A 27362-nucleotide genomic window follows, 5' to 3' on the forward strand; every position below is an offset into this window, starting at 1 on the left:
TTCAACCTTATTTGAAATAGAATTCAATTCTCAACATGTCTCTGCAGGTTCTCGGTGAAAACGCTGATTGACCGGTCTTGTTATGAAACTATAGATGACACATCGCCAGAGTTCATCAATTTTGTCTCCATTCTGGAACATATCCTCAGCCATCGGCTCAAAGGTAGGACTGAGAGACTACATTCAGACTTTACGCATACTGAGCATTATAATGCCAAAGGCAGCCCCATACAGACATCATGATTAACACACAGTGGGTATGTCTGAAACATAAAAATGGTGCCTAATAAGGCTGTATTTGGAGGCATCAAGTCCTAAATTGAAGGTTTGAACAGAACACTGCCTTCTGAGGTGCCTTTATCATTTCTGAAGGCATCATACATCAGTATTTTATCATCCACTGTCCTACATATTCCATAATCCTGTGCATCAGCAGGCAATTTGTAAAAATGTAGCAGTTTGTGGGCACATAAGTTACAGTATTTTTGTTATTTAACATACAGTGCATGTATTTATAAGCATGAAAATATATGTTTAAAGAACAAAATTCATAGGCACAAAAAGCATTTGACACTGTATTTAAAATAAAAAGATATATATGTAAAGGTTGCATAAAAATAAATCAAGTTCTAGATACAAATGCTTCAAAAAATGTTGTTCAAATTGCACTTGGTGTCATTATAAAAGACGTTGCCATTGGTTGGGAAAATTTCAACAAGTAGCACTCATAGTGAAGACTGAGCTTCCTAGACCTTAAACATCCCTGTCAGTACAACTGATTCGATGATATGCTAGTGGAAAATTTATGGAACCACAACCAATCGTCAAGATTTCACAATGCACTCTCAGAGTAATAATAAGGAAGCTAAGAGTGAAGTCAACTGAAGAGAGTTGCAGGATGACCTGAAAGCAGTGGGAACAACAGTGACATAGAGAACAATAAGCAGTAGACTACACCACAGTTTATTTTTAAAAAAAATATACTTTTGCCTGCTTATGAATACATACATTTTGGTCATATTTAAAAGTACAAAGTCAGAATACATTGCATTCGTATTGGAAGTGTATATTTGCACCGAAGTACACTGGCTGGCCAAAAAAAAAGTTGCTGTTTGGATTTATATAAGCAAATACTTAAGAACCTACGATTATGAAATGTTATTGCAGTGATTGATATGTTTCAGTTGAACTGATTCAGTGTGTAGCTTCTCATTTCTTAAACAACTATGATGGAAGATACATCCTATGCCGCCCTTAGTCACAACGCGAAGGCTGAGGTTCCGTTCACAGATGTTTAATGCACCCATCGACATAGACATAGACATAGACGCTAACACCGACACCAACACCATAGAACTAAATAAACAGGACAAATATAACTAACATCAGTCACACAATGAGTTACATTATAAAATAAGCAAAATATAAAATTATACAAATTAAACTAATCAAAAGTTAGTGAAATGAGTGAGTGCTTAAGTACACAAGCGCCATCTAGTGGAAATAGGTATCATCAACTCAGATAGGGAGTAAAATCTGGAAGGATAGTGGTGAACTGTCAACTTGAAGAAATGTTGTCGGAAAAAAAATCTTGAATGGTCGTGATCAGAGATCCTTAAAATGCTTGGTGAAGTCGCATTGTTAAAAAAATGACAGTAGAACTCATGGTCATGTTTAATAGTGCAAGTAAGAGCATTTCCACATGCACAATATGACAAGAACTTACAGAATTGGGAATAAACAGCTGTGTGGCCACAAGAAAGGCACTTGTTAGTGAGGCTAATTGGGAGGAAAAAATGCCTTCAATTTGCTAGGGAGTGTAAAGATTGGACTGTGGAGCAATGGAAAAAGATAATGTAGTCTGATGAGTCCAGAATTACCCTATTCCAAAGCGATGGGCGTGTCAGGGTAAGAAGGGAAGCGCATGAAGCGATGCACCCGTCATGCATAGTGCCTACTGTACAAGACTCGGGAGGCAGTGTTATGATTTAGGGTCGCTTCAGTTGGTCAGGTCTAGGCTCAGCAACATTGTGCAGCAATAAAATGAAGTCAGCTGAGTAAATGTATGAATATAATGCATTCACAATGCCAAGATTCATCTCAAATGTCAATCTCAAATTGTGAAAGAGTGGATCAGGGAGCATGAGGAATCATTTTCACACATGAATTGGCCACCACAGAGTCCTGACCCTAACCCCATTGAAAGTCTTTGGGATGTGCTGGAGAAGACTTTAAGGATCTTGGCCAAAATGCAATTGTAGATGGAAAGAAATGTTGTGATGTTGCATAAGATTGTCGAAACAATGCCATGAGGAATGTGCACTGTAATCAAATCAAAGCTAAAGGCGGTGCAATGAAATATTAGAGTGTGCGACTTTTTTTGGCCAGGCAGTGTGTGTGTGTGTGTGTCTGAATGCTTATTTCCCCTCTGTATTTGTAACTATTTTGAGAAATGGCAGTGTGTAGCCACAGAATATTCACTATTTTTCCCAACGACACTTTATTCCCATCTCATCTAATAGACTTTAGTTAGTGACTGTTAGCATACGTCAGTAACCTGGCAACATGGTGATGTACGCTGCCATCGAAGGTCAGTGTCCGATCTAACGGACTATTGTGCATCCACTGTTGTGTTGTTTTGTACAGAACCACATTATTCACATGCACATTATTCTACAATGTAAAACAGTGCAGGCGAAGCGTTATATATAATTCTGCAGGAAACTATTTTAAGTGATGTTAATGTTTCTTTCCAAGCCTGTACTCACTTAGTATATGCTGTTTGTCAGAGACAAATAGGATGTTAAGTGATTGGACGCTCACGGTGGAAATTGTTTTGTTTCTGCACATACAGTGTAAACAAAATTAAGTTTCCATTATATGTCATTAGACACCTGAGATACAGCTGTCAGTAAAATCCATTAGCTTTCTGCTGGCATTATGCGTGTGGAAGCAGGCACATGGTTTCATTTTCCTCTGTTTCATTTTCTAGTAGCAGGCAGCACACAGCATACAGTGACTTGCAGAAATACAGAAAGAAAATCAGCATACACGCACAGGTTATAGTGTAGTTTTATTGAAGTTGTGTTTTGTTTCCTATAGGATTTTTGTCTATAGAATTGTGCCATGCAGTACTTCTGTCCTTTCTGATTTTAATGTGGGATGTTTAGATCTTCAACGTATACTGACTGAACATTATTAGGAACAGCTCTACACCTGCATGTTCACGCAATTATCCAATCAGCCAATCAGGTGGCAGCAGTGCAATGCATAACGTCATGCAGATCCAGATCAAGAGCTTCAGTTAATGTTCACATCAAACATCAGAATGGGGAAGAATGTCATCTCAGTGACTTTGACTATGGCATGGTTATTGGTGTCAGATAGACTGGCTTTAGTATTTCAGATATTTTCTGGGATTTTTACATACAACAGTCTCTAAAGTTTACACAAAATGGTGCGAAAAACAAAAAACGTCCATTGAGCATCAATACTACAGGAGGAAAAAAATGTTTTGTTGTTGAGAGAGAGTAGCCAGGCTGGATTGAGCTGACAGGAAGGCTATTGTCATGTAAATAACCACTCTTTACATCAGTGGTGAGCTGAAAATTTAGCCTACACTTTAGCTTGAGGTTTTTTTAGCTTGATCTTAGCTCTTTCACTCTCTTACACACCTTCTCTCTTTTTACTTTCTTTATCTCTGTTTGCAGTCCCATTTATCAAAAACTCATTCTCCCCAAAAATGGAAAAAAAATAATCTGAAGCTCCAGGATGAGAGTTTTGGGTTTGTCTTATGCGTCTTATCTAGTCTCTCCTTTATCTCTTTAATTCTCTCTCACTCCCGCTCTCTTTTCCTCTCTTCGTATTATTATGAGCAGGTCAGATCACTTGGTTTGGCTACGAGAGTCCACGTAGTTTCTGGGATTATGTGCGTGTGGCCTGTAGCAAAGTCCCTCACAGCTGCATCCCAAGCATTGAGAGCATGGAGAATGTACGCAGTTCCAGAGCCAAGGTATGGACACACACATGTATACACACACACGTATACACACACACACACAATATTGTATCACAACTGGATTGGAATAATGTGCAGGTCTGTCTTACACAAAAAAATTTTTTATAAAATGCTAGAGACTTTTCAAATTGAAAGAATAGTATTCTCTCTCTCTCTCTCTCTCTCTCTCTCTCTATTTCTGCATATATATAATCTGTCTTTCTCTCTATCTGTCTCTATAAATTTTTGCATCTCTATCTCTCTCCATTTCTGCATCTATCTTTCTCCATTTTTCTCTCTCTATCTCTCCCCCATTTTTCTATCTCTCTCAATTTTTCCATCTCTTGCAATTTCTCGCTGTCTCTTTCTATTTCTCCATCTCTCTCTCTCTCTCTCTCTCTCTCTCTGTCTGTCTGTCCATCATCCATCCGTCCATCCATATATCCATTTCTGTCTCAGGGTCGCGCATGGATCCGAGTTGCCTTGATGGAGAAACGGCTCTCTGAATATATATCTGCTGCCTTGAGAGACTTCAAAACCACAAGGTTTTACAGACACACACACACACACACTCACACACACTTTGCAAACAATGTGTACGTCTGCCAATATTTATTGCTTAAAAAAAAAAAAAAAAAGGTCTGTCTACAGAATGCATGTTGTTAAGTCTTTATATGAAATGTGGGTGTGTCATTAAGTCAGTTTATCAAAATGTAGGTGAGTCGTTACATCCATATATGGGCATGAATTCAGTCCATTATATAAAATGTGCTACAATTCAAAGTTTTGAAATAAAGACAACCCAAAAAGAAAATTTCTGATTCTGTTCTTTGATACACGGTCCATATTTACAAGGTTATAAGTTTGGCTGTAACTAGCTAAAACATTTACTGCAATGTGAGGAACTTTTCAGTGCTTATTCTGTTCTTTATTAAATGACAGTACTTGCTCCTGTATGCATAAGTGTTGATGATGGTTCAGCAGTATGTGGGCCACTTACAAAAAAAAAAAAAAAAAATGTCCTCAAGCCCCAATGCAATCAGGAATCTACTTTTTGGTTTTGGACATTTAAAGGGAATGTCTTTGAGTTCATGTACCATAATGCCTGTTCCATATTAGACATTACTATACAGTAACAAACTGTGTGTAGATGATGATGGTAATGAGTTGTTTGTGTTTGTGCATGCGCTGATGTTTACCAGAAGGTTTTATGAGGATGGTGCGATAGTGCTGGGAGAGGAAGCTGGTGTGCTGGCAGATACTCTCATTGGACTAAACGCTATTGATTTCAGGTAGACATCTCTCTCTCCCTCTCTCTGTGGGGTGCTATTGACATTCAGCCATATATCAGTCGGAAAGGATGTTAATGATTCCACTTACTGTAGAGTCACACACACACACACACACACACACACACACACACACACACACACACACACACACACACACTAATCCTGTTCTCCAAATCAATCCATAGGTGTGAAAAGATCCTATCACTATATTAAGATCCTATCACACAATATATTTCCTTTATTTGTTTGTATTTATTCTACCAGTGAAATCTTATTAAAATAATTTTTGGCTAAGTAGAGCCTGGCTTAAAAGGCTAATATAGAGAGATTTTATGGGCTAAAGTGGGAAATTGTTCTAATATTAGTATCATATAATCATTGAGTTTTTGTTTTCTGCCTGGTATTTGTGTATTCTTTGGTGTGTGAGGGGATTTTAACTAGTTTAACTGACATAATCATCTTTTTAAACTTAATCAGCTACTAGAACATTGAGTACATCTCACGGTTTTATTTCAGTAAAATTGAATTGCAATCTAATATTTCTCTGATCAGTTAGTAAGAGATTGTTATGGGTTATATTCTTAATTTATAATTTAACATTAATGATGTCAGCAGATGTTATTTTAAGATGCCTGTCTATGAAATATAGCTATCTTGTATGCTAAGTCATGAAAATGTCTTCTGAAAAGAGTGTGATTCTTGTAATTCAAGATAAATCGCTGTTCTTTGACAGTTTTTGTCTGAAGGGTGAGAGTTTGGATGGAAGCTGTCCTGCTGTGATTGACTACACACCTTACCTCAAGTTCACGCAAACGTAAGGCTGAACATTCTGATACACACGTAAACCTTAACACATTGTAAAAACTCCAACATACCATGTTGGAAATGATTAAAACCATTGTGTGTGTGTGTGTGTGTGTGGTTCTCAGCTCGGACAGCATCAGCAGTGACGAGGAGGAGATGAGGACTCTGGGTAGCAGTGGCAGCGAGGCCAGCACTCCGGAGACCAACATGGCCGCCTGCTTGAGCACGGACCTGAGCAGCTGGTACAGCAAGTGTAAAAGAGTGGAGCAGAAATACAGAGTGGTGCTGGAACAAAAGGCAAGTGTGTGCATGTAGCAGAGATCGAAACAGTCTATCAACTTTATATGATGCATTGGTGTTTGTGTTTTATATCATCTATGGATTTAAACCTAGACTTTTTGCAAAGGAATGAACAAAACAGGCAGTGCAACCATATTTACTGTGTGTGTGTGTGTGTGTGTGTGTGTGTGTGTGTGTGTGTGTGTGTGTGTGCACGCTTAGGGTTATCTAGAGGAGCTGGTTCGTCTGAGAGAGGCTCAGCTTTCAGAGTCCGTCTCCCAAAATAAAGCTTTACTGCAGCGTTTTGCAGAAGCCGGCATCAACCATAAACTGGAGAAAGAACAGCTGGAGTTCATCATCTTGGAGCTCCAGGACCAGCTGTGAGTACACACAGGTTTAAAACAGTTTAAATAAAGGAGGCGTGGCCTGTGTGCCTGTCAGTCTCAGTGAAGTATGCATTACCTCCATGCTTGTTGTCCCAGTGAATGAGGTGTGGCCTCTGTGCTTCTTGTCAGTACACACAAAGGGTTAAATCAGTTTAAATGAAGGAGGCGTGGCCTGTGTTTTTTGTCCCAGCGAAGGAGGCATGGCCTCTGTGCTTGTTGTCCCATCGGAGGAGGCGTGGCCTCTGCCTGTTGTCCAAGTGATGGAGGCGTGGCATCTGTGCTTGTTGTCCCAGCGAAGGAGGCGTTGCCTCTGTGCCTGTTGTCCCAGTGAAGGAGGCGTGACCTCTGTGCTTCCTGTCAGTACACACGATGGGTTAAATCAGTTTAAATGAAAGAGGCGTGGCCTATGTGCCTGACAGTCTCAGTGAAGGAGGCGTGGCCTCTGTACTTGTTGTCCCAGCGAATGAGGCGTAGCATTTTTGCTTCCTGTCAGTACACACAATGGTTTAAATAAGTTTAAATGAAAGAGGTGTGACCTATGTGCTTGTCAGTCTCAGTGAAGGAGGCGTGGCCTCTGTGTTTTTGTCCCAGTGAAGTAGGCTTAACAAAGGGTTAAATCAGTTTAAATGATTTATTAACGATTAACGATTAATATAAATGAGCGGTGATTTGTCTTTCGGCTGGAACTATTACCAGCGCTTCTTATATAGAAAATTAATCAACACTAAAGCATTGAACTACAATGTGATTGAAATCGTGTCAGGATACAATTCAGATTACAGTACTGATGAAACTTACCTGGCGTTTACTGAAGTACTCAAAATTGGTTATTTAAAGCAATTCCGATTTTATTTTATGTGTGTTGGTGACCCAGAAGAAGACCTTTTGAGTCTGAGTAATCTTTTTCTCTCTGCTTCTTCCCAGAATAGCTGGCACAGCACTTCATTATAATGTTCCATTTGGTAGATTAATACAATTTTAAGTGCAGGGTGTCTGCTTTTAAATTTTTTAGATGGCAAGAATATTCAGCATGTGTATTAGGCTGTTCTGATCACATTAGTTCAGCACATTTTTCTGTTCTTCACATGTTTACTGCATCGGGAATGTTTCACAGCCAGCGCACAGCGAGGAGAGGCATACTGCTTTCAGCTCATTACGATGAAAGTGCTGAGTAATCAAACATTCATCAGTGTGTTGGCTCTGCGAGGGCATTGCAGAGGGGAGGACAGAGCAACGGATTGATGGATGAGGAGGAGAGGAGAGGAGAGGAGAGGAGAGGAGGGGAGGGATAAAAATGGTAGAGTTGAGAGGGAGAGAGAGAGAGAGAGAGAGAGAGAGAGAAAGAGATATTTGATGGCAGGAGGTGTAATGAGTAAGAGTGTGCTGTGTTATTAAAACTCTTAAGATCTGCTTTTTCTTTAGTATGTCCAGTAGCGGAGTATACCGCTATGCCACTATCTGTTTCTGTTTAATGCTCTAAATATTCCTATCTGTATCCAAATTTAGATTTAAACCTGAAGTTCGTTTCAAACATAGTGTTTCTACCACTCTTTAGAAATGTTGGGAAACACTGAACCAAAAATCAGATGTAGAAATGCTAGCACTGTCAACATCCTCAGGGTTCGAGGTTCAAGGCTCTTTGTGAAGTATATATTACATATGTGTAATGTAATGTAGTGAAATGTTTTCCCTTAGTGCCTCGTCCCACAATGCAACAATGAACAGAACAACAATGAACAAGATATACATATACATATACATAATCAAAACAGAATATAATAAAATCTAGTAGACTATATGATAAAGAAGGTTTGGCAGCCTTTAGAGGAATGTAATGTAGAATATGAGAGTTATTCTGTTAATGCTGCCTCTGACAGTTCCTCAACCTCAGCTACATCACTTGAGTTCATACCTTTGTTTTGTTTTTTTTTTTGTTTTTTTTTTAAATCCTGCTCGCAGAGTTATTATTTTTGTTATTTTTGCACATGCTTGCAATATATTATAACAAATTTAGATCTATTTCTCAAAATATAAACGAATTAGTGGTGTAATTGAAACCAACGTTAACCTGACCAGGTAGTTACTAGAGATGCTGTAAATATCATGTTAATGAACGTCATCTTTGTTTCAGCTTCATATCTGACCGCTCACTCAAAAAAAAAAAAAAAGAAAAAAAAAGAAAAAAAAAAAGGAGTACACCTCCTATTTGTATTTGTATCAATTTAGAACATATTATCTATTCATTCTGATTAATGTATTAGTATTCCCCTAATATACACGGACACTTCTGTTAATCTAATGTACTCATGTCATGTGTGAGTTATGATGATAACAGGATGACCGATTGGAGATTTTGCTTGAAGCTGTTCACTTCCTCAGACTGGGAAATTAGTATTTCGATGTGATGTGAATTAGCATGGGCAGAAATGTACTGTAAGAAGTTATAAAGACTTTAGAAAATATAAATGCAAATTTATATTCAGTTTGACATGAAATGAACACTCTACAATTACAGCTTTAAAAAAAAAATAGCCATATAGTCACATAAGTGTGCATTTTCTCCAGTATGTGTCAAGAACTGAATCAGGTCACGTAGTCTATTCAATAGCTGTACAGAACATATGGTTCTTGGTTGATTATTCATACTGCAAAAGTATCATTCGAATTATGATGATGATGTGCTTCAACTCCTGGTCAGCATCACCAAATGTGCCAGCACAGTGGAAACCTTGCACTTTACAGCTGCAGAGGCGTCCTGGATTATTAATAAAGCTTGCAGATGCCAGCATTTTGCTACTAATTTATAGTGCCGTGGTTTCGAGGTCACTTTCGGCCAATTTGCATACAGTTGCTGAGGCAATTTCCTCTCTTCTCTCTGCAAGCAGCCACTCTGTTTTTAAAAAGGTCAAAAAATGTCCTGCAAAGTAGAGCACTAAGTGCTTCTCTCTTGACGAAGTGAAATTACAGTATGTGGGTATTTCATAATTAGGAGTTGCATTGTCTCTAGAACATCCAGTTCCTCTTTTATGATGGATTTGTTCTGCGTAGAAAGCGAATGCACAGCTCTTAGCTACAACTTACTGCAATGCTGTTTCCCAGTTTCACTATACATCAATAAAGCATGTGATTATGACCAAATACTCTGTCTTGGGTGGATGGGTGTGTTCCAAACGCCAGCAGAACTGTACTGAAGAACCATGACCTGCGATCCAGACAGGAGCTCACCTCTCACCTGACCAATCAGTGGCCCTCGCCCGGTGCCATGGACGGCACCGCCGTCGCTCTGGACACCCTCCTCTACCAGAAGCGCACAGGACGCTGGGAAGAGTATGAATCTGCTTATTGTGTTTATTTTAACTCATGAGACTGGACATACTTATCTCTTTATTATGGTTAATGTAATGCTACACTGCCACATACAGTAGACATTAAGTAGTAGCTCTACACTGTGTTCATATTGCACAATCCATTCAATATCATCATTTATCAGAAAGTTTCACATTCATTTATATTTATCCACTGATATTAAGCTCAATTTTACATTTCATAGGTGATCTGAAATCCATGTAAGCATCATCAGATCGTCTTCATGCTTTTATTATTATTATTTTTATTTATTTATATTTTTTTTTAAATTATTATTATTATTTTTTTTTTTTACCTAAAGTTCCTCCAACAAATAATACCATATTCACTACAGATGCTCACTATATGGGGTGTATATAATATATGATACTTTTACAACTTATACAGTATATTATATATCCAGTAGATGCTGTTTGAGATTCAGCCACTGAAAAGGAGCGTCAGAAATGAAGTACTTGCATATAAAATAATTTTTATGAATCTTCCATTGTTTGATTTTTATTTTAAAAGATTGATACATAAGGATCATTTAGCCAAATAGTTTAGGAAATACATTTAGAAAGTGACTAAATGTAGTGGTAGTACATGGGCTCTTAAACAGTCAAATGCCACTCCCTGTTCCTTAGACAGAGTGGATTATGGGAAACAGATTTGGGATTTTGGATAGTCTGTATTGGACTCTAGGTGAGCTTTTTGCTCAGCAGGTGAAGCAGAAATCCATTAAAGACGTGCAGCTGCAAAATTTAGTAGAATAATCAAGGACTCGAAATTGCCCCATATTTCTAAAATGTATTTGAGTAGGAATGTGTGTATGAGCATTCCCTATAAGAGGAACAACAGCATCGTTTCTGGAAGCGTGTTTGTGTGTATTCACAGGAAGAGCTTTCCGAGTCTGGACCAGCTGTCCGCCGATATGAGCCTGTCTCAGATGTCCCTGGAGCCGGGACACACACACACGCACAGTCTGGATGGCAAGACCGGACTCGCCCCCTGGCACAGAGAAGGTACAGCGCTGTGTGTGTGTCTGTGTGTCAGTTATTTTGGGATCAATCTTCACAAAGGAAATCGATATGTGTTAGAGAGGACTGTTATAGCACTGTTATGTGGAAACACAAGCTTAATGATTGTATGTTATTTGGATCAGACAGGGAAATAAAAGCTTGTTTTAGTGTGCTTTGTCCTTGTGCTTCTATTGTGAGAGAGAGACACACTCGCCACTTTATACCTGCACATTCATGCGGGTGTCTAATCAGCCAATTAACTGACAGCAGTGCAATACATAAAATCATGAAGATACAGGTTGAGAGCTTCAGTTAATGTTCACATCAAACATCAGAATGGGGAAAATATGATCTCAGTGACTTTGACCGTGGCATGGTTGTTGGTGCCAGACAAGGCTGGTTTGAGTATTTCAGAAACCGCTGATCTCCGGGGATTTTCACACACACCAGTCTCTAAAGTTTACACAGAATGGTGTGAAAAAACAATTCAGTTCTTTGAATAGAAATGCCTTGTTTGAGAGAGGTTAGAGGAGAAAGGCCAGGCTGGATTGAGCTGGCAGGAGGGCTACATTAACACAAATAACAGCTCAGTGGTGCACACAAAAGCATCTCAGAATGTGCGACACTTTGAACCGTGAGGTTGGTAGGCTACAACAGCAGAAGACCACATCGGGGTCCACTCCTTTCAACCAAGAACAGGAATCTGAGGCTACAGTGGGATTGAGTGGCCAATAAAGTGGCCAATGAATCTCAGTATACGCTGAGATTACAGTCTATTAGATATCCTGGTGTAGTTACTAATAAACTGCATTATTATGTATATTTTATTTTTAAATATTTTCAAAGTATTTTATAATAGTGTCGAAGCCTACACATCATCAGCATTAGCATTGGAGTAATAAGATTTTTGTCATCCTTCATATTGTTTTCCCCGTCCCGGTTATCTGTCTCGGTGTGTAGACGGGTTCTCTGCATTAATATCACACTCTTTATTACATCCTTTATCTGAAGAGATCTCATCGCTGTGCTGCTGGCCCTGTTGCTTATTACAAATTACAGCCCAAAATAGTATCTGGGTAACCAAATTTATTTGGAGCTGTGTGAGATGTTAATCTGTGTGTGTGTGTGTGTGGGTGTGTGTGTTGTAGGTAAAGAGGACACGCCGTCTCTCAGAGGTCTGTGTGGGTCTCTGACTTCAGTGGCCAGCTATAAATCTCTGGCCAGCCTGAAGTCCAGTGAGTATCTGGCGAGTCCCACTACGGATATGACCAGCCCAGGGCTCACTCCGTCCTAAACGCGCACACACACACACACACACACACACACACACACACATACACACACACACATTTTGTACATATACATGTATTAAAGTTATTTAACCATAAACTGAAAGCATAGTATTAAACATTTTTAGAGTCTGAGAATCAGACTCTGTTACTGGACCAGATCTGACTGCACTGTGCTAAATCACATGATCAAATGATCAAAGCTAAATCATGGAAAACTACCTAAAAGCTTGACATCAGTATTACTCTTGTGTCTTTTAATGTGCAATTCTTAATTTCTTATTTTCACATTTCTTATTTTCCAGCTTAAAACACTATGCTACAGGGGTGGACAAATCAAGTAAAATCAAGTAAAAAGCTCCAGTGTGCTGCCCAGTTCCATGTTTATTTGCATTATTTGCACTAACCCTACGTTTACAGGGGCAAAATCGGTTGTTTGAGTTACATGTTGCATGCTAGGCTTTGTACTTGCTTAATTAGCAGATTAGCAAAGCAAGCTAACTGCACTAACTGCGGTATGTGCACACACCAGAGTCAACTATTCTCTCTGCTGCTTCCCTAAAAGGTGTATTTTTCTTCATAATGCCTTTATGTACATTTAACGAGAGGTCATATGTGTCGGGAAAAGACGAAACCTTGATAAGTTTTTACTCAATTTTTGTGCATCAGTTGCAGGTAGGAACTAAAGTTGTGAGTGAGATAACTATGAATAAAAAACGAATATCCCATGCACATAATCCGCTTGTACCAGGAGCACATGCTGGTGATTTGTCCACCTCTGTTTAATACAGGCAACTCCATAAGTATTTGGACAGTGACACAATACACCACCACAATGGATCTGAAATGAAGCAATCAAGATGTGATGGAAGTGTAGACATTAAGCTTTAATTCAAGGTGTTTAACAAAAATACTGCATTAATTGTTTAGGAATTGCAGCCATTTTTGGAGTTCCTCCATTTTCACAGGCTCAAAAGTACTTGGACCAAATAACAATCATAACTATTAGGATTATTTTTAATACTTGGATGCAAATCCTTTGCAGTCAATGACTGGCTGAAATCTGGAACCCATGGATATGACTAAATTGTGTCACTGTCCAAATACTTATGGTCCTGACTGTATCTATTTCTTAGTCACATTCACTGAATAATCTGCAGCTGTGTTTAAAATATTCGGTTTAAGCTCAGGACCTATTTTCAGTTTGGGACTTGGATGTAATTTGTGTTTATATTTTATATATTATAAGTCCTTCTACTTATTTCATGCTAATTTGTCCACAAAGCTGTTTTTTTTGCCTCCTCAGATTCTTTTTCCTTATTAGTTATGATGGGTGAACTAGTCATAATTACTTTAACATGTTTGCCTGAATTCCTCGTGTCTTTCCGGAGCCTAATTTGCGCATGACAGAAATCCCCTTGTTGCCTCAATTTACATCCTTAAAGTCAGACTGAAGTGCCCTGCTCTTACATATTCATAAGTTGATTTGCATATCACATTTAACAACAACAAAAAAAAGTAGTAGGCTAATTGTGCTTGTTTGCTTTGCCTTATTACTAGACAGTGATTGATGAACACTAGAGAATTTTTAACGTGTCAGGGAAGCGTTTGATGGACACATTTGGCAAGTCTGGACACAAGTTAAAGGAAATCAGACAACGCTAACATGGGTGAAAGGTACAATGAGTAAAAGGTAGTTTTATGGATTAAGTACCGTTTTTGTTTTTCAAATCATTTAAATAACTCAAATAATAAATAAATCTTTAAAAAATTCTGAGTAGAACAAGATGCAATGTCTATAAATATACTTAATAATATTCCAATATGTATTTTATTGTAAGCTCATAATGAGAAGTGTTTGATAAATTCAATTGTGTTGAAGATATTTTCATTTTTTGCAGTGTTAAAATAGTTTTTATGCTTTATGAATTTAAAAAAAAAATGGATTTAAGCAGGCCTTACAATGGTTACAAGCCAAAATCAGGAAATTCATCCTGTTTTCAGAGTTGGTCAGAATCCAGGTCTTTTAACAGGTTCATTCATGCATTAAAAGCTTGAGTCCCTTCTATCAGCTTTCTTAAAACCTTGCCTAAAGCCATTTTGGTATTCCTAAATCTCAGATTGTGGCTTTAAAGGTCATGGTTAGCAAAAACCTATTCGAAAAAAAATTATGTGCAGTATGTTTACATTCAAGACAATTGCCAAAACTGCCTCTCTGTATTGTCTATTAATGAATTCTTTAATTTAGAAAAGATATAGAGTGGATTAAGATGTCGGATGTAATCCAGAGCTTCTGTTTTATCGTGGTCAGTTTGTACATGTCGGATAAAATTAGGTTTATTTGCTGTTTGCTGAAATGCACATTCCTATTCACCAAAACTCAGTGTTAGTTTTGGTGTATTGTGTCTATTTATTGATTTAGTTATTTGAAGTTGGTCAAATGTATCATGTTTAAAAGTTCTGAATTTCTGTGGATTAACATACACTCACAGTCAGGTGAGTTAAAAAAAAAAAAGACAAAAATTTTATACTGCACATGATCTTCCTGTGAATATGTGCTTGGGAGAGGCTTTAAAGGCATTAAACCTCCTTACACTCTAGTATTGTACTTTTGCCCAGATAAGCAAGCAGTTACTGCCTTGTTTTCATTTGTCCATCTAAATACTTAGTATACTTACTTACACAGCTAATTATTAGCTGTTTCATTTTAAATCCAGGAAATAAGCATCACATTTCTTATTCATTTGGTACCTGCTGTTATCCAACAGGATATAACAGGCATACAGCTGATTGGGTGAAGCTTAGTGACTCTCGGGCATTCCTGGGGTTTGAAATCACAACCTTCTGGCAACTAGCACTGAAGCGCTACCACTCAGAAAGTGTAGCGCTATAGGGCTGAAAGGATATTTAGTAACATGGGTTGAGCCAGTGGTAGCTAGCCGATTAACTTGAGCTAACTAGCTAAAACAGAATGTGAAGGACTAGCTAAAAGAGAATGTGAAGACCACAAATCTCCCACCTGGTCGCTTTTGGTGTGTGTGTTTTTATTCGCTTATTTGGATTCTTTGTATATTCCAGTTATTTGATCGTTTTGTGTCCTCCTGCATGTGTTATACCTTAAGCAGCTAGTTTGCCACCATCAGTTCAGTGTAGCCTGATGGAATGTGATGGCTTGTGACCTGTCTGTCTAAAAACTCTTGTCACGTGATAATCAACAGCATTGTGAATTACTGTAACAGGACTTCTAGCAGGAATCAGAGCAATATTGTTTTTTATTATTTTTTTCTTCATTTTTACCTGTATTTATGGTGTATAGCAGGAGCAAGAAACCTGTTTACTATAAGTTGGTATATCACAATGTTCTGTGTTTTTGTTTTTTTTTTTCCTCGGTGAAAGAAAATATGTCTGAATTCTCATTTGCAGTAATTAAAATACAAAAAATGTGAAATCTAGAACCTTTTTTGGGTTTTACGGTTGCCCTTGTGAGGGAACCCTGAAAAGTAGAACTCAGCAGTGTTTCTCTATCAAAAGGGGTTTCCATTAGAACACCTTTTAGGAAAAGTTATAGTTAAGAACCATTAACTATACAAAGAACCTGTGAAAGAACCCAGAGTACAGATGCATTGGATAGAGATTAGGTTGAAAAATGATCCAATATTGACTTTTAATGACTTTTTCATGAAAAATGTTTTGAATTTTCTTTTCCTGTCAAATTACTCTAACTCCAAAATGTTTTTTTTTTCTCAAATCCACATCATTTTCATTTTCTTTGACAGTGTATTAGTGGATTGTTTAATGAAATATGGGCTTATGAAGTAAGATGAAACACTAATTACATCCCACTGGCTTTCACTGAACATACTGTAGATCAAGGATTATAAAAATAGCACATTCTCGATCAGAAAATGTACAGAAACAAGACCACTGATTATTAAAAAATCATCTAAAATGGCAATAAATCAAAGCAAATTCTAGATTATTAAAATGTACAGCAAGTGTTTTTGAGGATTTTTTTTAAACTTTGAATGTAATTTTATTTGCTGAATCTCTTTATGTAAGGTGATTTTATTTCTCAAGCCAACAAACACAATGAATGTAAAGTGATGAGCGAGACCAAGAGTGAAAAAGTTGCTTCATTACAGTTCACCGTTATTCTCTTAAGCCCTAGCGAGGTGTCAGGCTGCGGGCAATGAGACAATATTTTTGCACTTTATTTCTGTACATCCATTAGTCATTGTTTCTTAAATAAACGAAATTGCTTGCAAATGATGTTTGTGCATTTTTGATACTGTACACTTGATTACATTCCAAAATAGAACCAATAAATGTTATTTCTTCCAAACCCATAATGTTTCTTGGTTTCTTAGGTTGTTGTCGATTTTCAGAAAGGAAGACGCATCACAGTTAGGCTACACATAGTTGTAGCCTAACATGTTCAAACGAGTATAATATTTTATCTATTTTACACTTTGATACTGTAACACACTTGGTATACTGGGAAAATATTTTCACCACTGGCAGATTCTATCATAATCATCAAAGGATCTTACTGTATGGCTACAGTAACACTGCTGTGACTATATTATAATAATAATCATAAAACCTACAGTATTATTAACAATACTGTAAAACTCAGTGTCAGAAACATTTATGTGAAAACCTCATCTGGCTACATTTTTCCAGTTTTCATTTCTTCCATTATATTTCATAGTAAGTTTGATTTAAAAAATTATTTTCCTGAAACGGGTTAGTGGAGGTAAAGCTAGGTAACAGTAGCTTTGCGAGATATATAACATCGACTAGTAGCTAGGATGATATTTTAACTAGAAAACCCATCTAAATTACTTTTATCGTGATTGTATCTGTAGACCGTGCGTCTACAAAATGTTTACGTAGATGTATTACGGTATTACAGGTTATTCATAGTAGCTCCTGTCTACTAGCATAAAATGACTCCAGAAAATTAATGTAAATAGTTTTACATTAAGCTTTATTAACATTAGAGTCATATTTTGTAGTAGACAGTAGTTCCGATTAATAAACTATAGGAGGAATTTGGTATTTCTATGTCATTGCTGTAACACATTAAGTCGTGTTAAGCTCTTTAGAATGGGTTTTTGAAAAGAGTAATAAAAAATGTTCTTTGAGCAATATGGTTATGACAAAGTGAGGGTTTGAGAGATTTGGCATGGCTTGGTCTGGTTTTGTTGTAAAATTAAGCCACATTAAGCTTTTTTCCTCACATTAATTATTTTATTACATTCCAGGCTAAACCACAAATATGTAAACTGAATCTAGAAGAAAACAGGACATTACGGTAAAAACACTGAAGACGAGTCAGTCTAATATCATTCAAACCATTTAATCATTTAATTGATCAAATAAAATGCATTCACATCATAATCATCATCATCATCATCCTCATCATCACACGAAAACAAATTTCCGAGATAGTGTATATCTCATTTGAACAGCTAGAAATAGACTTAATAAAAAAAAACACTATTTATGCAACAAGAATATTATAAAAGCGTTTCTAGAGTGGAGGGATTAGCAATACAGCTAATACAATATAATTGGACAATAAAATACTAACATTCAGATACAGGATATTTGGGATTATTCAGTGTGTGTTTCTATTGTTGTGTAATTCTCAAACACACATCATGCAGGTTTATCAGAGTTGGGTGATTTTTTTTATGCATAAAGCTTAACTTGAGGGTATTTAGGGTGCCAAAATTTCTTCACACATGGAATTTATGTACTGCTGTTCCCGTCCGAATCCGTACCAAAAGGCCAACGTTATTCAGCTTGCTCATGATTCATTATAACTAGATGAGTGTTTGCAGGATGGTTTCAGATCCTAGCTGAAGCAATCGTGTGCGTGTGTGTGTGTGTGTTTAAAGTTATAAAGAGTGTATGACAGATGGAGTGATTAGGTGTTGGTGGTATGCAGTGTGAGAACTGGTCTGTCCTTCTGGTTCTGTTTGCGAAAGAAGGCCTTGCCAAACTCATAAGTGCTTATCATTATAGCACAGGCTGGAGCCACTTTTATCAGCCGAGGCATGAAACCTAACACACAGAAAGAGAGAGAAAAAAATTCAACTATGAAGCAGTATAAAAATGTACAGTATGAAACCTGATATGATTATCCACAACATCAGCATGTGATCATAACTTTTCCTGTATCTTCAAATAGGATTACATTTAATGACTTAACACTGGTGGTGCTTCTTTATTTCTTACTTGTACAAATAACCTGGAAAACATGTTGAATGTGAAAAAATAATTGTTTAATCCATGTCCTAAAAATGGCTGAAATCAGCAAGCGCCCAGCACTGGCAGATATTTCTCCTATGAGCAAAAGACTGTGCTGTGTTTGGAAAAAAAACTTAATCGAAAGACAGCACTTTCGTGAAACAGAATTAGCAATGTTTAGCGATGTAAATGAAATCTGTATAAAGCTTTGAATTGTTTCATTGGCCTGCTTTACATAAATCAAGTAGATACGTTTTTTTTTATTCCATTACAATGAAAAACAGGACCGTCAAGGCAAACTTGACCATTTTCATAAATCAGCACAAGCCAGATCTCTTGGCTTTCAAGCATCTGAATAGCCTTTCGTTTAGCTACGAATACTACTACCAGAGCTCAACTGTATTTCGTTGTCTAAAGTTGAAAAGTAAAGTTGAATCTAACATAACCTAACATAAAGCTCATAAGCCCTTATTACAAACAAAAACAAGAAAGCGAAGGCACTCTTGACCATTCTCGTAAATCAGTAGGAAATGATCAGTAGGAGAAAAATTAGCATGGGTATAGTGTTATAACTTGCCTTTCAAGCAGCTGAATTGCCAATTGCACTTGAAAGTAATGTCATGAGAGTCCCTGATAATGCTAACACTAGCTGAACCACTGTAAATTCTGGGGGCGGAGCTTTGTGTACATGGGCGGAAATTGGGGTTGGGATTGGGGCTGGTTCAAAGTAAAAAAAAAAAAATATTCATTCAAATCTTATTCAGCTCTACCTATTTAACCATCAGAGACAAATCCTGACAAATTTGGACAAATCTTGCCCAATTCACCTCCTTAAGGAAAGGGCTCGTATATTTATAAAATGATTACAAGTGGGTAAATTCACTGTTTAACATAAACTGATTTCCTTTAGTTATGTGTAATAATCTATTTAGTGAGAACTCTTACCCGCAAACAGTCCTTGGATGCCGCTCTCTGCCACGATTCTTTTCATCACTGTATAGGTTGAACACGAGGCTTGAGATGACACTACTGAAGCAAGCACACAAGCAAACCTTATTCATTTGAGCGTCTAACAAATATGGCTCATTAATCATTAACTGTTATCAGGCAGTTAGTTGTCCAACATCTTATCTGTGTTTTTTTTTTCCCCCAGGGGAAGGGTTTTATTTTAGAACAGGAGGTTTGGAAAACTTACATTTCCTAGCCTGCAGTTCACCCAGTTCCACCTGCCTCCTGGTCTTCACCACATCAAACGGCAGCGTTACAATTGACGCAATCTGAGGAGGAGGAGGAACAAAGGATAAATAGGATGCTCAACAGAAGACAAGTTTGTGTCTGTGCTGTGTATAGTTTGTCTGTTCAGGGGTGGACAAACAAGAAGATTTTGTATCAGGGCTACTATTTTTTTTTTTTATTCATAGTTACCCAGCAGAGATATAGGTCCAACAACCAGAAATACAAAGAACGAACTCTACTTTTTATTTCCTTTTCCCAAAAAAGTTTCAATTTGGTCTGTATGTTTAAACTTCACACGCTTCGGGCTTGGTAAAGCCCCTCAGATTCCCATTCTTGGCTGACAGGAGTGGAATCCGATGTGGTCTTCTTCTGTTACAGCCCATTCCACCTCAATGTTTGACATGTTGTGCATTCTGAGATGCTTTTCTCCTCACCACGGTTGTAAAGAGTGGTGATTTGAGTTACACTAGCCTTCCTGTCTGCTCGAACCAGTCTAGCCATTCTCCTCTTCCATCAACAAGGCATTTCTGCCTGTAGAATACTGGATATTTTTTGTTTTTTGCACCATTCTGTGTAAACGCTAGACAGTATTTTGTGTGAAAATCCCAGGAGATTATCAGTTTCTCAAATACTCAAACCAGCCCATCTGGAACCACCATCACACGTTTCCTGATGTTTGATGTAAACATTAACTGAAGCCCTTGACATGTATGTGCATGTTTTTATGCATTGCTCTGCTGCCACATGATTAATCGTACAACCCTATTTAAGGATTTGTGTTTTATACTCCTAAGCTACTTATCGTGTAATAAAGAGCGCAGACTCACAGAGCCGGACACTGCTCCTGAGATGAAGGCGATGCTGAAGGTCGGCTCAGTCGTCTTGTTGTAGCGACACAGCCAGGCTTTACCTTTCTCATAGTTGTACCAGTACATGGCTGAAAAGAGAGGAGGCACATGGTGCAAGATTAGCATGCTACAACATAACAGGGAAAGCATAATGTGAACAAATAACTCTGTGAAGAAAGAATACCTAAATTATACACAGCACTGATAAATCAAAAGACCGTGTTAGGATAGGGATTATACTAAAATAGACAGTGCAGTGGGACTTAAGGACTTGGAAGCATAGTAAAAGGTCATTTTGTATGAATATGCTTTAAAAATAACTTATTCCACCAGTTTAAAGGGTTTTTTTTAATATGTATTTATTTCTTTTTAGTAGCAGTATGCTACTGATCATTGCAAGGAACACACACACACACACACACACACACACACACACACACTATTAAACCTATCTGTTAAACACACTATCTATCAAATTTCTCATATCTATAGCTTGAGAAACCAGACCAGTGAGGTAAGGTATAGCCTGTTTGTTACTGAATTTTGCATTTCATTTGAGTATTTTTGCCTATTGTAGCATAATTCTCATTCTTTAATTCCAAATGCCTGAAATGATACAACACTTTTAAAGATAACATTTTTCGCTGTAGGTCAAATGAAATGAATAATGTGCTACAGAGGACATATAAAATTTTTTCCCTCATGAGACTCACTTATAAGTTTTTTGAGAACTTCCTATTTAATCTGTTTTTTTTTTTAATCTTTTTTTTTTCCATCAAAATTTCAGCTTTTTTTTCCTTTCAGTCTAAAATGTAAAGTCTTTACTTAAAACTTAAAGTAAAGGGACAGATATAATTTTAATTTTTATATCCGGATTTCTGTAAAGCTGCCTTGGGACAATGTCCATTGTTAAAAGTTGTTGCGTTATACAACTAAAATTGACTTATTTTGACCATTTTGGACTATTTTCTAAAAATCCTCCTTCTTCATGTTACATGTTTTGATATGCAAATGATCATGTTGATTCACTGAACAAGCAAACTATCATCATGACATCATCTGGTGACTTCTAGTGCCATGCTAAGCATGCATTAGCTACTTTCCCCTGAAAAGAACACTGCATGCACGGACCCTGACTGTGGAGATCTCTAGTCCTGCTGCTTGTGTTTGCTCTGTGAGCCACCCAAAGGCTGTTTGAAACACAGTCACCAAGCAAGACAACACTTTTTTTTTTTTTTTACCTGAAAATGGTACATCCCTGAGCAGCGTGGGCCCGAGACCCCTCCAGAGAGCGAGCCAGCCTTCAGTGTGTACGGCCGAGCGGATCACGGCGCTCAGCTCTCTGTATGACTGTCTCTCTGACTGCAGCTTAGTGCGGATCAGCTCTAGCGGACTGATCAGAGTAGCGGAGCCCACTGCAATACACACATTCACACACATGACTCAAGGGTTATATTCAGGCAGCTCAAGCAGCTCAAATCGAAGTATTTGGAAGGAAAGATTTTCTGCAGTCTGAAAAACACAAAATAACAAAAATTCTACTTTGGCTTGTATTTGATTTAAAAAAAAAAACTCAGGATTTCATGACTCATGTCTAACTAATATATCACATCCTCTTCCCCTTTTGTAACCAGTGTTTCTATCTATTACTATTGTTACTAATTATTTTTCCTGATTGTTTACTTAAGGGCAAAGTCTAATCACCTTCAGTAGAAGATCAATAGAGAGAGAGAGAGAGAGAGAGAGAGTTGAATCTGATGCTCACTCTACCATTTAACAACATACTTTGTGTTGGAAACCTTTTGGATTTCGTCACTTGACAACTGATTTCGTCACTTGTTATTTGCAACCTTTGTAATTCGCTCAGGTCTAAAAATCATATTTAAAGGAAAACACCCCCCTGAAAGACATTAATTATGTTTATATTGAAATACTTGTGATGTCTTTAGGCATTCTGGTGAGAAGTTAGAAGCTGTCTGTCGTGTTTACGTCACAAGAGGACAATGCTAGCACAGTTACAGTGGTGTTTAATAGGAGAAAACATATGTGATCATGGACAGGTTTTGTTGTTCTTTTTCCTCATTCCTCATTTTTCAGTGAGGTTCAATTAATCATATTAATGGGAAATCCAGTGTAGCAGAGCAGACACCTTAGAGCAAATGCTGAATTCAAAGTCCCAGAATGCAATGCATTTATACAATTCAGTTGCGCCGAGTTACAGCAGAGACTCAGCTCAGCCAGTTAGCGATCTACGAGTTGACGGCAGTATTAGAATGAAAGTAGGAGCTTTGGCAGCTGATCTGATTGAGCAGAGTGTACAGATGATGAGGTAAGGGAGCTGGACAGACTAAAGGACTAAAGCGCTGCTGCATCACTCTGTTTAGGTAGAGAGGAATTCCCACTAGTGTCACTACCAGCAGGTAGTCATACGGAATTGTGGGTAACGTAGGTAACTATTAACCAAAAATGAAAATAGAATATATCAATGAAAGACATTTTAACTAAAAAAAAAAAAAAAGAAGTCAATTTAGAATTTCATTATAAATTAAATCTTGGACACCACTGAAGGTCACGTAATTATAAATATTGATATGAAAGTCATTCAGGATGTCATTCATTTTCCTTTAAGAAGTTTTAAAGAAGCTTTATAAGAACAGGAAAAGAGAAACTTTTCATAAAGCTGGAAAAAACCTCATCATTAGAACACACATCTTAGTGTGTGTGGTAATATCTCAAAGTGGTTACGTCACACTAACAATCTGGCAGTGACCATAAAAGGTACAGTTTGTGTACACAAAACAGATTCAATATTTACCCATTCTATTAATACATGTTTAGCAAAGGTTACAGTTGAGTGCAAAAGTTTACACCCCCCTTGCACCTATTTTACATTTTCTCTTGTAAAACAGGATTCCATGTTCATTTAATGGTGTTTTCCTATTAAATACTTGTTAGAGCCTAAAGGTTGTAGCAGTTGAGTTGTCTGTTAGCAAGCTCAAAAGTTTGCATCAGCATTGCCGTGCTCTAGTTCATTTCTTTGAATGAGCTTTTTAAGGTGTTTAATAATTTAAAACTGTTAATTATCAAACCATTTTATGTAAGCAGTTTAGAGTCAAAATCGGAAAAAGACAATCATGAGGACCGAAAAGAGAAAATATTAACCTTTCACAAGCTGCAAAGGGGTATAAAAAGACAACAAGGTGTTTAAGGATACAAATACTAACCGGAAAAATGATTATTCAGAGGGGGAAGAAACAGAAACACTGTTCGCTACCAAAAATGGAAGAAAAATTACTGGAAAAAAATCCACAAACACAGATTACAAAAATTCTAAACAAATACCAGGAGATCTGAAAAAGTCCTTAAAGACAAGTGGGACAAAGTCTATATTTATATCACATATACCAGTATGATTATGATGTTGGTGTCATGATTTTGAAGTTATGGTGTGCAAACTTTTGCTAAAGTAATTGCACAGCTAATAATAATTAGTTTTCTTTATTTATAATGGAACATTTGTAAAACAGGACTCAAAAAAAACAAATGATTTGTTGGTGTCACCATTCTGACATAAGGGTGTGTACTTTTGCACTTAACTGTAAGTTAACAAATATGACACTCTAAATTCTTAATCAAATAATAACTATACATATTTTTAATAATTAATACTTAATCCAGTAATGTTCCTTCATTATTTCTAATGGATAAACATTTCTGAAACCTTGCATTAAATTCTGTTAGTGTCATCATTATGAAGTGAGGGTGCACAAACTTTTGCACTTCACAGTACTTAATGAAGATCTTATCATCTTGCTGCACCTAATAATAGTAATTTATTTTTTCTTTTATCTATAAGAGAGCAGAACATATGTGAATCCTCACTTTAAATGTTTTGTTAGTGCCATTATTTTGGAGTAAGGGTACACAAACTTTTGCACTGAACTATAGAAATAAAAGGTTTTTCAGTTGGATCCTGAAAAAAAGGAAAGTCGGTCCTGCCTATGTTGGGTTCCTAAAGTGAAAATATCATATATCCTAACCCACTCCAGAGCAGACATTTCTGACAGTAGATTCAGTTTGACTCATTCTAACGCTAACACATGGGGTCAAAGGTTACCTCTAGCTATTGCTCCAGCTAATAGCGGTGCCAGGTCTGATCTTTCCCCCATCCGGTGCCTGAGAGCAGCACAGAGCTGGTCATAAGAGGTGAAGTATATCACTGTAGCTGGAACTGCCATAACTCTGTCGAGAGAAAACACTGCGTAAGAACATTCTCATCCCAAGAACAGTCTCCTAAGTAAAGATCTGGATCTGTCTATTCTGTCGAAACGTCTATTTTCTCTGTACGTAAAACATCATTAACGTAGGAATGGTGTGAGAATGGTGTCAACGGTGTGGAACAGGAATAGTGTGGCTAAAAATGGAAAGATAGCTCTGGCTAGCAGCCAAACACACCGCTACCCACGTTATATATAAACGTTAAAAAAAAAAACAAAAAAACAACCAAACATACACTTACAGTGTTGGAGGAAGGCCACTCCACAGCGACTTGATCCCTTCCATGCGTACAATCTTGATGAAGGCATCCTGTATCGCAAAACATTATATGACCACAGTTTCCACACAACAGCTATCTCAAAAATTCCAGTAACGGCGTAACAGCTGGATTTGTCTTAGAGTCTCACCAGTGTGCCGTTGAAATGACCCTGAGGTTTGTACCACGCTTTTACATTCCCGTTTTCACACACGCATATATGATCCATCAGGCCATTGCAATACACAAAACATTTACCTGTTGGACAGAAGGGAAATTTGAGTATACATGAATCAATGGAGCTTAGAAGATTTCTGAAGGAAAAAAAAATACATTTCAGCACAAAATACAAGGTATAACAATCAGAGTCATGTCTTTTTTTTTTTAAACCACCTTTATATAAAGGACTTCTCTGTGCCTGGAGTCTGATCTTTATGACATCCAATGGAGTTACTGTAAAACAGAAGAAAAAGATGTGTCATAATTTGTAAAGCGTCTTGAGAGACCTTTTTAAGGCGCTACATAAAATAATAATAATAATAAACTTTATTATTATTATTATTATTATTATTATTATATTCCTTTTAGTTGAACAGTAGGGATTTCAAATTTGACTAAACAGTGGCCTTGTTAATTTTTTTTTGTATTTATTATTTATTTGTGTACTTATTTATGGTGGTGTAACGTACCTCAGTGCTGTAACTATAGCTATAGCTTAACTACAGGTTAAACATACACTCTATGACCAAAAGTATGTGGACACCTGACCATTGCACCTATATATGTGTTCCAAGGTTGGAGTGGAAGAACTCGAGTGTCCTGCACAGAACCCTGACCTCAACCCCACTGAACACCTTTGGGATGAACTGGAACACCGACTGCACCCCAGACCTCCTCATGCAACATCAGTGCCTGAGCTCACTAATGCTCTTGTGGCTGAATGATCACAAATCCCTACAGCCACGCTCCAAAATCTAGTGGAAAGCCTTCCCAGAAGTGTGGAGCTTATTATAACAGCAAAAGGGGGACTAAATCTGGGATGAATGTTATGATCAGGTGTCCACAAACTTTTGGCAATGCAGTGTATCAAGAGAATGAAGCTAACAAGTAAGAAATAAAAAAAATGACTAAAAATTGCACCTTTAAATCTAAATCAAAACTCAAAAATTAAAACTTTTTGTGTGTATGTGGGTGTAAAGTGACCTTGTATGTTAGAAAGGCACTATATAAATCATTATAATATAAATTATTATTATTATTATTATTATTATTACTATATTTATTAAATGAAGTTTTGCTGGCACTGGGGCATCAGAACAGGCTGAGTAAGCAGGAAAGAAGTACTTTAGTTTTTATTTGCAAACAAATTTTGTGTGTGTGTGTGTGTGTGTGTGTAGATGAACTTACCAAACAATGATGTGAGCAAAGCCCCAGAACAAGAAGCCACCATCTGCTGAACTGGTGTTATACTGTCCATGTTGGCCTGAAAAGTCTGAGAAGTCATCTCAACCAGCCTGGTTTAAAGAAAGACATGAAGAGAGATGTGATGATTATTCCATGATGTTGTAATTAAACATTACAGTAACACAGAGCAAGGCAGGAGAGAAGTCAGTGCCTAGAACAAACACTTACTGCAATCTATCCAAGTCTACTCAGTTCAATTCAAGTCTCTCACCTTGGTTTAGTCTTTCTTGAGGTTTGTAATCAATCCGAGAACTTTTCTGTTCCCTTGTAGTGAACTCCTCACCGAAATCCAGTCCAGTGATCCTCAACAACCCTTTCATATCATTTACTGTGTCCTGGAGCTGTTTCTCTAGCTAGAGATAAATAGAAACTTACACTAATCATGCAATTCTTATAATGTTCACTCAGATTTAAATATATCTCCACGATGACAGCATTAGAGCAACGTACAGGTAGTCTAAATCGGACAAAAAAAACCTGCAACAGCCCTGCAAACCCTCTAACTGTGGCATGTAGCCGACTGGAAGTTCACGTTTTCTTTAACCTGCACATGACAGTGGGCATGTTGTAGTTATCTTCATTTTCACCGCCGCACATTCGTCATAGTG

General features: G+C 37.3%; 2 protein-coding genes across 9 annotated transcripts in view; one reads left to right on the forward strand and one right to left on the reverse strand.

Moving 5' to 3' along the window:
* Nucleotides 1-17944, forward strand: part of rundc3b (RUN domain containing 3b) — a 35427-nt gene extending 17483 nt beyond the window's left edge. Inside the window, exons 2-12 of one of the 5 annotated variants that reach the window (XM_026923890.3) lie at nt 48-163; nt 3879-4012; nt 4457-4542; nt 5200-5289; nt 6023-6103; nt 6219-6390; nt 6595-6752; nt 9936-10085; nt 11001-11128; nt 12274-12360; nt 12720-17944. In XM_026923890.3, the coding sequence (XP_026779691.2) occupies nt 48-163; nt 3879-4012; nt 4457-4542; nt 5200-5289; nt 6023-6103; nt 6219-6390; nt 6595-6752; nt 9936-10085; nt 11001-11128; nt 12274-12360; nt 12720-12724 (1207 nt within the window). In that variant the 3' untranslated portion in view covers nt 12725-17944. Of the gene's footprint in view, nt 1-47; nt 164-3878; nt 4013-4456; nt 4543-5199; nt 5290-6022; nt 6104-6218; nt 6391-6594; nt 6753-9935; nt 10086-11000; nt 11129-12273 lie in introns of all 5 variants that reach the window. The other 4 variants (XM_026923889.3, XM_053228129.1, XM_026923887.3 and 1 more) reach the window with 4 other exon arrangements.
* Nucleotides 17761-27341, reverse strand: slc25a40 (solute carrier family 25 member 40). Of its 4 annotated transcripts, none has more exons than XM_053228131.1 (11): nt 27205-27341; nt 26966-27107; nt 26698-26804; nt 25442-25743; nt 25276-25343; nt 24874-24998; nt 21998-22171; nt 20736-20845; nt 19868-19949; nt 19618-19698; nt 17761-18486 (listed from the first exon to the last, which is right to left on the reverse strand). In XM_053228131.1, the coding sequence occupies exons 3-11, from the start codon at nt 26792-26794 to the stop codon at nt 18350-18352; spliced, it is 1176 nt and encodes a 391-aa protein (XP_053084106.1). In that variant the 5' UTR covers nt 26795-26804; nt 26966-27107; nt 27205-27341; the 3' UTR covers nt 17761-18349. The 4 variants fall into 4 exon arrangements, with proteins under 4 accessions (XP_053084106.1, XP_026780572.2, XP_026780571.2 ...); XM_026924771.3 differs by having other exon boundaries at nt 25442-25548; nt 25684-25743; nt 26966-27327; XM_026924770.3 differs by having other exon boundaries at nt 19618-19701; nt 25442-25548; nt 25684-25743; nt 26966-27325.
* Between the last annotated feature and the right edge of the window lie 21 nt (nt 27342-27362).

The sequence above is a fragment of the Pangasianodon hypophthalmus genome, chromosome 22 (genome assembly GCF_027358585.1).
Source record: "Pangasianodon hypophthalmus isolate fPanHyp1 chromosome 22, fPanHyp1.pri, whole genome shotgun sequence".
NCBI lineage: Eukaryota > Metazoa > Chordata > Actinopteri > Siluriformes > Pangasiidae > Pangasianodon > Pangasianodon hypophthalmus.